The sequence below is a fragment of the Xenopus laevis genome, chromosome 8L (assembly GCF_017654675.1).
Source record: "Xenopus laevis strain J_2021 chromosome 8L, Xenopus_laevis_v10.1, whole genome shotgun sequence".
In the NCBI taxonomy this organism is placed as follows: domain Eukaryota; kingdom Metazoa; phylum Chordata; class Amphibia; order Anura; family Pipidae; genus Xenopus; species Xenopus laevis.
Window position 1 is genome coordinate 66,802,375 of NC_054385.1, and position 12,255 is coordinate 66,814,629.

At 40.4% G+C, this 12,255-nt stretch overlaps 1 protein-coding gene across 2 annotated transcripts in view; it reads left to right on the forward strand.

Moving 5' to 3' along the window:
* cchcr1.L (coiled-coil alpha-helical rod protein 1 L homeolog) overlaps window positions 1–11,119 on the forward strand; it is a 43,404-nt gene extending 32,285 nt beyond the window's left edge. For both annotated transcript variants that reach the window (XM_018230170.2, XM_041572906.1), the window contains 7 exons: window positions 1,138–1,216; window positions 2,037–2,167; window positions 2,519–2,707; window positions 3,799–3,900; window positions 4,805–4,956; window positions 8,595–8,727; window positions 9,622–11,119. In XM_018230170.2, coding sequence (XP_018085659.1) covers window positions 1,138–1,216; window positions 2,037–2,167; window positions 2,519–2,707; window positions 3,799–3,900; window positions 4,805–4,956; window positions 8,595–8,727; window positions 9,622–9,707 — 872 coding nt within the window. In that variant the 3' untranslated portion in view covers window positions 9,708–11,119. The remainder of the gene's footprint in view (window positions 1–1,137; window positions 1,217–2,036; window positions 2,168–2,518; window positions 2,708–3,798; window positions 3,901–4,804; window positions 4,957–8,594; window positions 8,728–9,621) is intronic.
* The last annotated feature ends 1,136 nt before the right edge of the window (window positions 11,120–12,255 follow it).

A 12,255-nucleotide genomic window follows, 5' to 3' on the forward strand; every position in this document is an offset into this window, starting at 1 on the left:
GCCAAGGGAGGAAGTATATAGGGAGAATAGTAATGGTCCCAGGACAGAGGCTTGAGGAACCCCAACAGAAAGAGGTAGGGGAGAAGATGCTACTTCATTGTAGGAGACACTGAAGGAACAATTGGTGATGTAAGAAGAGAACCAGGACAGGGCCGTGTCACGAAGGCCAAGCGAATGGAGGGACTGGAGGAGGAGAGGGTGATCTGCAGTGTCAAATGGAGCTGAGAGATCAAGCAGTTTTAGTTGTGAGAAATGATTGTTGGCTTTATCGGTTTAAAGGTCATTGTTAGTCATGTCAGGGCAGTTTCAGTGGAGTGTTGTGGCTTAAAACCAGATTGTAGGGTGTCCAGCAGGTTATTGTCAGAGAGGAATGAGGTTAGTCGGTTGTAGACTAGGCGCTCAAGTAGTTTAGAGATTAAAGGTAGCAGAGAGATAGGTCAGAGGTTGTCAAGATTGGAGGGACCAAGAGAGGATTTTTTCAGAATGGGGGTGATGAGCATGTTTTAGTTGAGAAGGAAACAGTCCAGTTGAGAGCGAGAGATTAAATAAGGTGAGTTAAGGCTTTGATTAGACAAGGATTGGTATTGCTATTGGGTTTATTTAACATTAAAATTTAATATCATTATTTCAATTTCATTTCTCAATTTTTTTCAGGTAGATTCAGGTATGGTGATCTAAATTGCACACTATCCAGAAAAAAAGTCCAGGTCCCAAGCATTCTGAATAATGGATCTCAAACCTGTATAAGAACATAGTTTTCATTATATTAAATAAAGGATAATCCTACAGCACATAAGGGCAATGGCTCACAGGACATTTTATACACAGCACAGTAAGCAAGTAATCTGAAGTTTCCTCACGTGGCAACTTTAGGCTACTTTGGAAATAGGAAGCAATGCAAATGTATTCTGCGATTTGCATTATTGGCGCAGAAAAAATAGTGGTTGCCATGGACGACAACATTCTGTGTGGTATCACTATAAAATCTAATAGAATGCCTTTTAATTTATTCATCTTTTCATTTTGTGATTGTTTTAATTTGTTTATTCTAAGTAGTTTTATGATTATTCATTCCATTTTTGCTTATACATACATAATTTTAAGTTTTATAAAAATCTCATTTAATTTATGTTTCAGGCTTGGTAGCACAGAGACTTGCTCTTCTAAGACTTACAAAGGATGAAAGGACAAAACCGTCATCCACACATGGTGAAATGTGAGTGACAATAATACAAGCAACACTGTAAATGAAATGGAGTAAATTCCCATGTCAAAAAATGTACAAATAGGTGTTTTCAATCCCGTCTAACTTGTCCAGAGTGGGTTGCCTTGATGGTCTGCTAAACGGGGAAACATGCGTTTATTCTTACAGACTAAACAATGTAGCCTTGCCTGACAAAATTAGACATTAGTACTTTAAGGGGACAGATTAATCAAAATGTGAAATTAGTTTACCACAGAAGAACCACCCACTTTCTATTCATTCCTATGGGATTTTTATTAGTGTATTTATTAATTGGTGAACTCTAACTTTTACCCATTAATAAATACACTTCTGAAAATTCCATAGGAATGAATAGAAAGTTGGAGAAGTGTTTCCGTTGGGCACCTGGTCAAAGAGCATGCATTCCATATAGGAAACAGTGCACCTCTGTCAGAAGCAGATACAATGGTCTAATGACCATGAAGTGATTACCAGGAACAGAATAGGGCAAAGATGTACAAATGTAAGAGGAATTTATACTCCTCTAGCGTAGGGTACAAGGCAGATAGGATAATTTTGCGGCATAACAGTATATGGAAGAAGAGTGTTCAAAATGGCAATAATGCTTTCTAGGTAAAATGTGTGCTCTACAATTTCAGCCAGCCTTGCAGACAAATGGCCTTCTGCTCAATTGACAGTCCAGGGTCTGCAAGAAATATAATGCACAGTAAGCAAAGGGCTATGTGAAGCAAGCTTGTAAGAATATAGGTGAGTATTAAATAAAACTTGTCATACATACAACAATACTAACTGAACATGCATTTTTGTTTAGTTGCCAACCATCTTATGAAGATCTTGAGGCTGAGGTGAAGCTGTTAAACGAGGAGAGAGATCGTCTTAGTGCAGAATTGAAACGCAGTGCACATTTGATAGAGAGCCAAGTGGCAGAAACTAGAGAAACATGTATGTATGAAAGTAATCTGTGTATTCTTCATGTTTCAGGTAGATTTAACAACCAGCATGTACTTTAGATTCACAAGTTACACCTGTAGCCTTCAGGATGAAATACAAAATAAATAAGTGTTTCCTCCCTACTTTATAACTATTCCACCTTGCAGAGTCTATCTATTCTTGCATGATGACATTTGACTGGTTGTCCTTTAAATGTGCTGATCCACCTTTGCCACTGGATTTGCAAGCTTGCTGAAAAAAGCTAATCATTGATTGGCTGCTATGGGTTAATACAAAATACACAGATGACAAGTTTAGCCTGGTTTCAGTGTGGAAGTAGCACTGTTTTTTCGTCATTTGCAGTGGAAGCTGAAATAGCAGAATATCAGCGGACTATATCATTTTTGCGCCACTCTATTCATGAGAATGAAAAGACTACAAGAGCACTTGGAGAGCAGTTGGGAGTCGCTGAGAAGAAATTGCAAGAAGCTTGTGAAAACACAGAACAACTCCGGGAGCAACTGCTGGAACAAAAAGCAGAATATGAAACAGGTACCTTGTCCATGGCATGATTCTTCGTGGAATCGGTTATACTTCTAAGGCTTTGTTGCTTTCTTGTTTAATAAACCGAGATGTCCACCCAAACATTTTTTTGCATAATGATAGAAAATGGAATTCAAACCAAATTTCCGTTATGTGTTAAATGAACAATGTTCAGTAGTTTTAAAATTTTCTGTAATTGCATTTTCTCTTTTCTGGTTCTGGTCCTCCAGATCTGTTTTAAGAGTTAAACAGAAAGAGACGGGCAGATACTGCAGTTGTTAATGCATTTACAAATAACTTCAAAACCATCAATATTGCTAATGCATACTAGAAAGTTTCTTAGACTTACTTGAATTTGGTAAAAACAGTGTTTGGGTAGATAAACATAAATTAAGTGCTTAAATGATTTATTGGCCATAAAAAGCCATTTCTGAAAATCACTTCTGATGCTTCCACTTTAGAGCACTGGATCACCTTCATGCCCTTGGGTACACAGATATATAATATGAATGCCAGGGGTCATCTAAACATTTTTTACAAATTTCATGGTTGACAAATATAAGTACCTTTTGTTGTAACTGTATATTTGAAGCTCTAATATATTATAATCCCCACTGAGAGAATTTAACTATGCATAACTGCTGAAAATGTACGGGGGTTATATATTAGGGATGCACCCAATCCAGGATTCGGTTTGGGATTCAGCCTTTTTCAGCAGGATTCGGGTGGATCCTTCTGCCAAATACTAATTTGCATATGCAAATTAGGGGTGGGAGGGAAATCACAAAACAAGGAAATAATTTTTTCCCTTTCCACCCCTAATTTGCATATGCAAATTAGGATTTGGGTTCAGTATTCTGCCGAATCTTTTGCAAAGGATTTGGTGGTTCGAAAATCCAACCGTTTGGGGAGCTTTTTTTTTTTTTTTTTATTAATATTACGAGATAAATTCAGATTTTAGTAAATAACCCCCTACAAGTATAGCTGCTTCACTACAGAATGATCCATGAGGTTTGCTGTTAAATGTTGTCATGGTCAGGTATGTGTGAACGCACGTACAGTTAAACCGTGTACTATGAAGGATTGCATGTTTTTATCAGAATTGCAGAGGAGAGTGAATGAATTAGAAGATCATCACATACAACAGTTGGCACAGATGGAGAAGCACTTGAATGAAGCAAGAAGAGAACACACCAAAGCCGGTAAGTATATTTCGACCAGATACATTTTTTTTGTTTTTCAGTCCATATAAATGCTTAAAGCATATAAGCATGCCTTGCTTAAAGCATTTCCTCTTAGACACACTTGGCAACTGTACTAATTCTGGTTGCCTCTCTGAACTCTGAGAAGTATAGTATTAAGCATATATCAGGGCTTAAAGGAATTATTCAGTGTAAAAATAAAAACTGGGTAAACAGCCTGTGCAAAATAAAAAATGTTCTCACTATAGATAGTTAGCCAAAAATATAATGTATAAAGGCTGGAGTGACTGGATGTGTAACATAATAGCCAGGACACTACTTACTGTTTTGCAGCTCTATTGGTTTCCACTGGTTACCAGGAAATAACCAATCTGCAACTTGAGGGAGGGAGCACATGGGTCATAACTGTTTGCTTTTCAATCTGACCTGCAGACTAAGAATCAATTCCAAACTCACTGAACAGTTATGTCCCATGTTGCCCCCCCCCTTTAAAGTCACTGACTAACTCAAGAGTTAGAGAGTTGCAAAGCAGGAAGTAGTTTTTATGTTAAGACATCTTGTCGCCTTTATACATTACATTTTTGGCTACATTAGAAAATTTTTTTTTATTTTGCACATCCTATCTATTTACCCAGTTTTTATTTTTACACTGAACTGTTCCTTTAATTGCATTCACTTTTCTATCCTTATAATTCCCTGTAGTTGTCCTGCCTTTAGAGGTCCACAGAATTTACCTCGTAATATAATTCAATTTTGCTTCTATCATGTGCTATTTCGGTGAACATATAGATAGCTTATTTTTTTTTGTTAAACTGCAATTACTATTTATGCAGTATATTTCCATTATAGTTGCTGTAGTTTTTATACATATCTATATCGTAATCCAACTTTGAAATTCCCCAAGTGGTTGCTCTCCGTCAGTCAGAACGTCAGATGCAGCGTGAAAAAACAAGAAACCAAGAGACTTTGCGTACATTCGAGGATGCTGCCCAAACCCTCCAGGAACAGTTAAGTCAGCAGTTACGACAAGCCGAGAGGGACAAAAATCTGATGATTGTAGGTGCCTTCATTTTTACTACAGTTTTATATGCTATGTCTTCTAATAATGAAAAACATTAAAATTGTGTCAGTGTGATTCTATACAATTTTTTTTTTTCTTCCCCTATGCTTGTGTTGGACAGGATGATTTGTACCTGATCTTTGTAGCTATGAGAAATGAGTCTAGTGTGCTCCCATAAAAAATGAAACCTCTAAAAAAATTAAAATGAAAAAATGAAATTCTAGCAATCTGTAGCTACTAATAACACAGTGTGGCATACCAGCTGTTCTCTATCACCTGCAAAATGCCCCAAAATATCTGTGCTGTTTACCATTGACTTTAATGGCAGCTGGTGATGGTGATTTTTATAGCAACAGTTTGCCTAATGACATGGTATATGATCCTTACCTAATATAAAGAAACCAAAATAAGGTGTGTAAAGTCAGGCCTACGCAAACCTGTTTACAAAATTCAGTGCACCTTCAATACGTATAATTTCTCCCACGTCTAGGGGGACACAGGCACCGTGGGATAAAGGGTCCCTCCCATCAGGAGGAAGAACACTGTGAAACATCAGAGCTGAAGCTCGTCCTACTCCTCCTTTATCCCCTGTTCACTCGGAAGGGCACCTCCTTCGAACAGGAGGATTCGACTGGCCTCTAGGTAGGCTTCTAAAGGAATGGCGGTCGATGGCTAGCATCAACACCAGAGGTGAGGCTGGGTCAGCTGGTCTGTTCCCCTATGCTAGCCCCGACGTGGGACTGGACCTTTCTAAATCCTTCCTGAAATTTCGGGAGGGCCAAGTAGATCCTCTCTGCTCCACTTGCAGCCCAAACCCAACACAGGCTTCTCACTCCTCAGAATTAATAACTGCCCCGGTGGATCTTCCCCGGGGGCCCTCACACAGATGGAACTCACCTTCCCAGGGCCCCTCCGATGCCCCAGGCTGGGCCATTTCACTCTCCCAATCCCTTTCCAACCTACAATGCATACCACAACTGGCCTCATCCATAGATAGGATGTTGGCAAATATGGACAGCAACCCTACCGCTACTTCCAAACGTAAGCAACCGCAGAGTCATATGGTCACTACGCTCAAGGGCACTTCCACATGCCTCTCCTCAAATGAAGAGGTTGCAGAGGAGGAAACCATTTCCCCATTGCTAGACTCTGACTCCAGAGAGAGACCCTGCCGACACAGTTCTCGGGGTCAAAGAGACTAGAGACCTTACACATTCAGGATAAGGGCGCTGCCCAGAAGAAGACATCCTCACTGTTTAAGAGACAACGTAAAACCACCGCAGATTTTCCAGCTCATGAACAACTGCAGACCCTTGTCCAGGAAGAGTGGAAACCTACGGACAAAAAATTCCATGTCACAAGACATTTTTCCAGACAATACCCTTTTCCACAGGAATTCATTGACAAGTGGATCACGCCACCTATGGTTTCACGTCTCTCCAGGGCAACTGCCCTACCAGTTCCAGACGCTTCTGCCTTCAAGGACCCCACTGATAAGAAAATGGAAGGTCTCCTCAAGATCAACTTTATCTCCATTGGATCAGCACTCCGTCCGGTATTAGCTTCCGCCTGGGTGCGTAGAATCCTGGTCCAGCTCCCTATTACAGGCTACACAAGAAAGGAACATGGGTCAGTGCAGCTAGCTTTTTACATCAAAGAGGCCAACCAGTTCCTGGCAGATGCCTCCTTGGACGCGGCACAAGTCATTGCATCTGCACTTTCGGTGGCACCCCGTAGAGCCCAGTGTCTGAATATGTATTGTAGGCAACAGGAGGCAAGATCACTTTTACCTCAGCAGAAGTCTGAATCTGTGTTCTCCCCCCAGAGAGGGGAGATTCTTTTTTGGAATCAGGGATTTCGCACCAACGCGGCCAGCACCAATTCAAACACGCATTCTTCCTTCAAGGGATGTTTCTCCAATAAAGGAAAATCATTGTGGCAACACCGTAAGCCCCAGCCCAAGTCATCTGGAGATAAGAACCCCTTCTTTTGACTATGTCCAGGAAATTCCAGAAGTTGGATGCATAGGAGGTCACCTATAGTTTTTTTCAGACACCTGGATCTGACTTATAGACAACCTTTGGGTAGTCCAAACAGTCTCAACGGGCTACCGTCTAGAGTTCCATAGCGTTCCACCAAGTCAATTTCTTATGTCCATGGTACCTTCACAGGAAACCAAACAGCGACCTTTTTTTCTCTATAATAAACTCGCTCCTCAAGACAGGGGTAATTGTTCCAGTTCCCCAAGGCCAAACATTTCGGGGTTTTTATTCAAACCTTTTCATCATGCCAAAAAAGGACGGGCCCTTTTGGCCCACCCTAGATCTAAAATGGCTGAACAGATGGGTGGTGTACCACAGTTTCAAGAAGGAGTCCGTTTGCACCATCATCAGGGCTCGGGAACAAGGAGACTTCCTAGCATCTCTAGATATCCGGGACACATATCTGCACATACCCGCTTACCCACCCCACCAACAGTTCCTGAGATTTGCATTTCAGAATCACCATTTTCAGTTAGTGGCCTTGCCCTTCGGTCTGTTTTCAGCACCTTAAGTTTTCACAAAAACATGGCGTTCATGGCTGCCTTCCTTTAAGTGTGGGGGGTGTTCATCATGCCATACTTTGACGACCTCCTCATCCAGTCACGGTCAAAGCAACTGGCCGAAAGCAATGTGAGTCTGACAGCGCAGAGACTTCAGATGTTTGGTTGGTTAATCAACAGTCAGAAATCCTCACCGATACCCAGTCAAACCATGCCGTTCCTGGGATTACAGTACAATACGGCTCTTCAGAAGATCTTCCTTCTGCAGGACAAACCACACAAGATCCAGAAAGCAGTCAGAACTCTAAGGGTGCTAAAGACTCCCAACGGTTCAGGAGTGCATGAGGGTCCTATGGCTGATGGTCTCCTCGATGGAGGCAGTCCCATTTGCTCAATTCCACCTCCGACTGATCCAGAGAACAGTACTAAGGAGGTGTAACTGGACATCGCTACACCGGAAACTAGCCATTCCAGACACAGCACGAAGATGACTGCTATGGTGGTTGACACCAGGTCGCCTAGGTCAGTGCCAGACTTTTCAGGAACCAACATGACAGATCGTGACCACGGATCACCTGGGCTAGAATTACTGTGACCGGTTCTCTGGAGATCTTTTGAAGTACTCGCGGTAGCATGGGAAGTGGTGGAAATACGTATGCCAGTCAAAATAGTCAGGGCCCCGTCCTGGGGTCCCTGCCCTCCACCATTGGATCTCTGCATCTTGCAAAAATCTGGTTACCTTCTGATTGTGTCTGGTCGCCATAAGGTGGATCTCTGGCTCTCCCCACCATTGGACTAGTACTCTGACGTTTCTCAGTGTCCTTCTTCCTGATTGGAGGGACCCTTTACCCCACGGTCCCTGTGTCCCCCTTACGACTGGAGCAAAAAGGATTTAACGGTAAGCACATAAATCTCCTTTTTACAGACATTAGTCCCCATTAAAGATTCATCAGGTGCACTTTTTCAAATGTATGTAGTAGGGGTCACCTAACTGTTTTTTGTATGAGATCTGGTTTGAAGGAAGTAAAAGTGTGTCAATCGCTAATATAAAGAGTAACTATGAATTTGCGCTAATGTTCCTTTGTCCTCCAGGCCACACTGAAGCAAGAGGGATTATTAAATGCATATCGGAAAAACAGAACAGGTGCTGCCCAGACTTTGCAAACAGAGGTGGAGCAAGCAAATAAACAAAATGTGAAACACTCCTCTTTACCTTGCACTACAGGTAAGTGATGCTCCTACTATAACAAAAACACTCTCTTGGAGAGTGGATAAGTTTGATGTCAGAGCTGCCCACATTGTTTTTTCATTTCATTTTGAAACCTGCTAACCAAATCTCAGGATTTTTTTGTATAGGCCCATTTCACTCTTTAAGGGGATGTCCATCCAAAAAGTAAAATCTTTTTACAGTGCCTGTTTAGGAAATCAGAGAAACTTAATGATGTGGGCAGCTCTGACATCAATTGTATCCACTCTCTAAGACCATCTAGGCTAGGGCAGGACATCATGTTGGCCTGAACAGAGTTGATAGCTTCTTGGATTTCCTTATGTGATCTATCCTGATCTAACAATTCCCCCTCCTCCCTCAACAGAGTAGGCAGAGGTATATTTGATAACCAATGATTTGTTCTTCAGTACAGTTGCAAAGAATAGAATTTTCTGTAGAATTTAGAGAGGTCTTGTTTGGGTCCCTCTGAACTACTTGAGATGCTGTGCCCGTGTGATAGAAATTAATAGAAAAACGAAGCACTGATTATAACTATCACTAAGCACCGTTTATATAGTGAATAAAGTACCCCTCTTGTAAAATATAAGGATATTTTAAGTTACCAAGAGTTTTATAACCATATAAAAGCACGAGGCCGAAGTATGAGTGTTTTTATATAGGTTATGGAACTTCAAGGTGACTTCTAATTGCCTCATATTTTGCAACATGGGTTACTTTATTTATTGTAATACACAAGCTTCAGTGAGTAATGTGACATCACTAAACTCCGATTATAACCGATGACATCAGTAATTACTGTTTATAAGGATATAATTTACGTGATCTTAATCATGACTCTTGTGTATTATGATAATATAAATGCTGTTCAACTCATTAACATTTTTCTTCTAGAATCCCTTTCATCAATGGTAGCCAATCTTCAGAGCCTTGGAACCACTCTCCTGGATGATGAGGATGATCAGGAAGAGGAAGACTGATAAGATGATGGGCAACCTCAACCCTTGATCTAGCACTGTGGCTTAACATAACTAAGATTTACACAAATATAGAATAACTGCACGATTACTACCAAGTTGAGTGTACTGCTTATGGCGGTACAAAACTGCACACCAGTACAGAGCAGAAAATCACTAAAAATAATTGTGGTATTAGGCCTCTTCTTAACGGGAACCAGCACATAAAGTGTAGCAGATGCAAAGCATTGCACCATGGGTACCAGTTCTGTAAAGAAAAGGTAGATCTTGGCCTTTTAGACTTTGACTGAGGACATTTGTCTGCTGCTCTTGACGTACAGAATTCCCCATGTGCCTAGGACATAATGGTGTTTACACCAAATGGATATATTTTGTTTATGGGTGGGCCTTTGTTGGATGGATATCTGCTACCGTACAGAGGATAAAAGGTCAGCACTCACCCTTCGTAAACAGTCTTTTGGTGCACGTCCCAGGCTGCCACCAACAGCCGAAATTACAGGAACACTTTGCATAAATAGACAGCACCCAGCAGGAATTTTCTTAAAAAGCCTTTATTTCAAGGGCTTTATTCAGACGAAATACAGCACGAAATACAGCTGTATTTCGTCTGAATAAAGCCCTTGAAATAAAGGCTTTTTAAGAAAATTCCTGCTGGGTGCTGTCTATTTATGCAAAGTGGATATCTGCTACCCACAAAGGACCTGTCCCCAAAATGTTTTGCTCTATAAGTTGTACACAAGGGGATAAATAAGCTTATTTCTGTATTTATGTCAGCAGATGAACACAATAATAAAAATCAGCACTTTCATTCTAAATGGAATACATCCAATTACTATAATCTATATTGGTGATAACATTTTGAACTGTACCGTAATGCCCCTTGTTGGTGGATTGATGCATAATCTTACTGTGGAATCACACCAAATATGGGGATAGGCTTCCTATATGTATTATTAGTTCAGTGTTAAACCCGTTTCTTTTCTTTAGGAATCCCGCAGAATTATTGCTCAATTGTTTAGTGCACAGGCATTACTTGTCCTAATACCCAGGGCTCTGAATTTGACTCCACACACTCCTCACCAGCCCACTGATTGGGCCAAGGGGGGCAAATTAATTGCTTACTAAAAGACAAAGTCCCAGTATGAAAAAAAAAAACAAAACAGAAATTTGTGTCAAAGTTACAAATGCTATATGAGGCAAGTTTTTCAACCTCATGGTAGGTATGGATGATGGTTGTGTAATGCATGTGCACTTTTTCTTCTGCATTTAGCATTAATCTCTGTTTCTGTGGGTACAGACCATGTAGCACACACAGATCAGTTGCATCTTGCTGTGCTGTGTGGCTAAACATCCACCTCATGCCAAACACCCATGTGTAAAGCCTTATTGTTGCTAAATAATTTTTTTAAAAAGTGTTTTGTGGTGTTTCATTGAGCATCTTCTCTCCCACATGTCATTAGGTGCCAAGATAAAACATTCTACATATACAGCATATAAAAGTACCTATTCACAGACCGCTCCTCAGCTACTTCATTTATCTCCAGTGTAAAGCTGTATTAGAATTCACACACACTTGTAGCAAATGCATTAATTATGTAATACAGAAGAAATGCTTTAAACCCTGCTGCTTCTACAGATTCAATATAGATGATATTAAGTCAATATGGAGAACTAGGCTACTGCTTTTCACTACTCATCCAGGGAATTGTGAGCTAGTTTTCTTTCTGATGTGTCCAGCCTCCTAATGGCAGCAGCTATACCCCATGGTTCCTTGTGTCCCCCAAGCAGACACTAGAGAAAGGCTATATGGCACAGGTTAAATTGTGGATAACCGATAACACCATTATGTTCTACAGAGCTTATCTGCTTTGTAACCTGAGCCTTTGAATGGCTGCCCCCATTGCTACACAGCAGTTTATTTATATAAACAATAGTAGTGTTTCTGAAGCAAACACATCAGTTTTACCAGTGCAGGGCAACACTGCTGCATTATATTTGTATTACTTTCAATTTTGATATTACTGTTCCTTTGTCTTAAGTGAGAATGAAGCAACTGCCCTAGGAAAACAATTTAGGTCCATCCAGCAATGCTTCATGATGGAACATCTACTTTGAACTAACTAGACAGATGTATGTGATATTGACATATTGATGCCTGTTGCTTTAAAAAAAAAAAAAAAAAATCTAGATTTATTCATAGAGTTAAATATTTGCTTATATGTATATAACCTTGAAGCCTGACGTAATGGCTTTTGGTTACTTTGTCCACTATATTGTTTTACATCATTTATCTAGGGTCACCTGACAAAGGATGAGGGAGATCTCTGCAGCTTCAGGGCTGATAAGTATTTAGTTTATATCTGTAGAGCATGGTCACATACACAAAGGCACATGTTTATAGCATGTATGAGACATGAATAATACTGGTATATAAGTGCCTATGCGAACACATCTGTGTTATTGAGTGGGTCCAGAATAAATACTTTGGAAAACCTACTGTCGCAAAACACCCCCAGAATAATGACACAAGAAGATATTTTCCGTTTCTTTA